At 34.4% G+C, this 3,473-nt stretch overlaps 1 protein-coding gene across 1 annotated transcript in view; it reads right to left on the bottom strand.

Annotated features, from left to right (window-relative positions):
- The window catches only part of BBS9 (Bardet-Biedl syndrome 9), a 784,410-nt gene that overhangs the window by 611,196 nt on the left and 169,741 nt on the right, over positions 1–3,473 (bottom strand). The window contains 2 exon segments of the mRNA XM_007953988.1: positions 856–985; positions 1,621–1,804. Of these exon segments, the coding sequence (XP_007952179.1) occupies positions 856–985; positions 1,621–1,804 (314 nt within the window).

Below are 3,473 nucleotides of genomic sequence, written 5' to 3'. Positions count from 1 at the left end.
ACCATTAGTGCAAATATGGCTTCCCTTTATAGAGTTTCAACAATAATATTAAATACGTGACCTCTTAATCGGGGGGCAAAACTCACTCTGATCAGATACCTTAAGTGCCTTAAAGAGCTCTACATCTGATTTTTAAATGTGCAATAAAACGACATAAATCAACAGGACTCAACAGCTCTGGAAACATAGGAAGCTTTACAGAAAGCTGTGTTTTTACAAGTTCGCTGAGATTTCAATTTCTAAACATAACCTAAGATTCTAAACAGTTTGTCAGGATCTTGCCTTTTATACCAACAGCCTAGAAATACCATATATTTAGAAGTCTCATTTCTATCTCATTTCTTTGTAATATCAGGATATGGATTTTATCTTTCATTATAAATGTAAGGTGGCCTTATTTAAAATTTAAATTGTCTTAAACACACGATCATTAGTGATTTTGTACCACTTGACATAATAAAATGTGAAACAAGTTCTGAAGTGTAATATACTCAAGTCCATCAATAAATCCTCTGTAAATGGGACCCATCAAATGCTTGAAGACATTTATGTTCTTTAAAGAAACTAATCTATCAGGAAAACCATTTTCTTGAAATCTCAAAAGCTTTCACCTTTAATTTACAAAGGAGCTCGTCTTAGAAATACTAAATGAAAATTATTAATGTCATTAATTAAGTCTTTTTATATCCTTCATTTCCAATAAAATTTTTTAAATTATTTCTATTATTGTCATTCTGAACACAATGTCATTTGGCATGTTTTAATAAAAATCACTTGCCGTTGTTTAGTAAAACTTCTATAGAATTCCTTGACTAAGATTCTCTTTTAAAAATTGTGTTAAATTAAGTCACTTACTACAAACTGCCCACTTTTACTGCTACAGGAATGTGGGGAAGCTGAGTGGCCCACTTCAGTGTCACATCCTGATAGATGCGTAACATGTTATTATGGTTTCCGATCAAAGTATTGATTGTTCCTTCAGAAACTGTAGGTACAAGAAAGAGAGAACACTGAGAAAACAGTCATTTGCAACAAGGTATTTCTTTTAGGGGATTTATGACACAAATGATTCTAATACCTTGATTTTAATTCATAAAGATCTTTAAATAATAAAGCATTTTTCAACATCAATCTACCAAGATAACAAAGGGAAAATCAGTTTACAGACTTGGAAACTATAACTAAGACAGTGGCCAACATTTTTGCATTTTATCTAGGAAGCATGAATTTCATTAGTATTTATATGTTTAAGCTAATGATTCACTGGGCATTCACTACAGATAAGTTATTCTACTAGACGTTACTAGCCGCCATTCTCCTTATAAAATAGTCTGATGTTCTCTTGAAAGCATTTTGAACAGCTAAATTATGAAAAGCACTAATGTACATTGAGGACAATTATACACGTTATTTTATACAAAGTAAAACAACTGACCAAACCAAATGTGTGCTTTGTATGAAATTTCTGTTTAAACTTTAAAAGTTAAAATTCCTATTACATAGTAAACATTAAACTGTTTTTCTTGATGTCTAGAAAATACGTGTGTAAGTTATTTTTTTCTGACCCACATAATTTTAGCCTTCACGTATGGAAAAGACAAAAGAACGTTTTATACACACCTGAGCAATAGGGGAGAAAACAACTGGGGCTACAATTGAGTTTCTTCATAAACCGAATTTGTCCATTTTCCTTAAGGCAAAAAAAATTTCTCTCACCAAGAACAAAAACAGAAGATGTTGACTGACTGAAAGAGACAATACATATGTCAAGGGCTTGCTCTCCAATATTCAGAGTCCAATCCACCTGCAAAACAAAATTCAAGATCAATTTAACTGTTAGAAAGAGAAAATTTAGCTACTTTCATATAAATCCAATTAAGAAATTGCTTTGCTACAGAGCAGAAATATAAAGGGTATACTCTCCTCCTTCACTTAATTTGTTTTTGCTATGACTATATTTCTAATAATATATCCTCAGCAGGTTTTGCCCCATTTCTTACCAAATGGTATTAACTATTCCAGTGTTCAAAAATACTCATAAAAAGTTATTAAATTCACTGAAAATTTCCATAGAAAATCTATGTTTACCATGAAAATATAACTTAATAATCTGTAAAATCTGTTCTGATGGCACAGTGCCTGAGGCATTTGCCTGCTAATCAGGTAATTAATTTGATAGTTCAAACCCACTAGCCACTTCATGGAAGGAAGATGGGGCAACCTACTTCCATAAAGATTTACCTCCTTGGAAACCCAATGGGGATCACTTTGAGTCTGAATCAACTTGATGGCAGTGGATTTTGGTGGGTAAAACCTATAGACAGTATTGTTGGAATTATAACATTTTAATACAAAATAATTTAAAAGTATATCAATATGCACATATAGAGCAGTTGCTAACCTGATATTGTCATACACTTGGGATCTTCTATATATAGAGCCTCCAGAATATCTTCATACCTCTGGAACATGGTCAATGATCAATAAATGATTACTAAAATAATGAAGGATTGACTTTAAAAGGGGCATGTAAAATAAAAGTTTTTCATAATTTAATCTCCAAGCTATTAATATTTCTAAATAAAAAAACTCAAAGGAGCAAACCAAAACAAAAAACCAAACTAACTGCCTTTGAGTTGGATCTGACTCATAGCAACTCCTCCTTGCGTTTCCGAGATTGCCCAACCTTCCTTCCAAGGAGTGACTGGTGGATTTTCACTGCCAGCCTTCTGGTTAGCAGTGAAATGCTTAGGCATTATGCCACCAAAGCTCCTACTCAAAGCAGCAGAGATATACAATTTGAAAAACAATGACTGATAGGCATATATATATATATATATATATGGTATAGGGTAATGACAGTGAAATAGTTCCACACACAAAAAAAATCTAGACAACCATAAAGTCGAACCCTTTTGCACATATAGTACTATGTTGTCAGTGATGGCAAAAACATTGATCTAAGGTGGACTGATGGGTAGACAGGCTGAACGATCAGATATTTCTAGGCAGGGGGGAATGTGCCCAAGACCATGGATAAGGTTGGCAGACAATGCTTCTACAAGTGTTTATTTGTATGTTCTGTAAGAATGCCCAGGTATATAGTAGAGCTGACAAGGGACAAGGTTATAGTTACTTCTTGACCACAGTTGGCTACCCAGAGTGAGTGAGTAGTTGGACCTGTGGGCTTGGGACCATGGTCACAGCAGACATCAAGCTCAATTGGCATAACATACTACACAAAAACATTGTTCCACATCTTACTTCAGCAAGTAGCAACTGTAATCTTAAAAGCTTGCAAGCAGCCATCTAGATGCAATGATGGGTCTCTCCTCGTCCAGAGCAAAGAAGAATGAAGAAAACCAAAGACACATGGAAACAATTAGTCCAAGTGACTGGTACACCATGCCATCCTCAGCCTACACGACTATGAGACCAGAAGAACTAGGTGGTGCCCAGCTACCCCTGTCAAT

Source organism: Orycteropus afer, unplaced genomic scaffold, assembly GCF_000298275.1.
Source record: "Orycteropus afer afer isolate SDZICR_OR568_19922 unplaced genomic scaffold, OryAfe1.0 scaffold00422, whole genome shotgun sequence".
Classification (NCBI taxonomy): domain Eukaryota; kingdom Metazoa; phylum Chordata; class Mammalia; order Tubulidentata; family Orycteropodidae; genus Orycteropus; species Orycteropus afer.
This window is presented reverse-complemented; position numbering and strand designations above follow the sequence as displayed.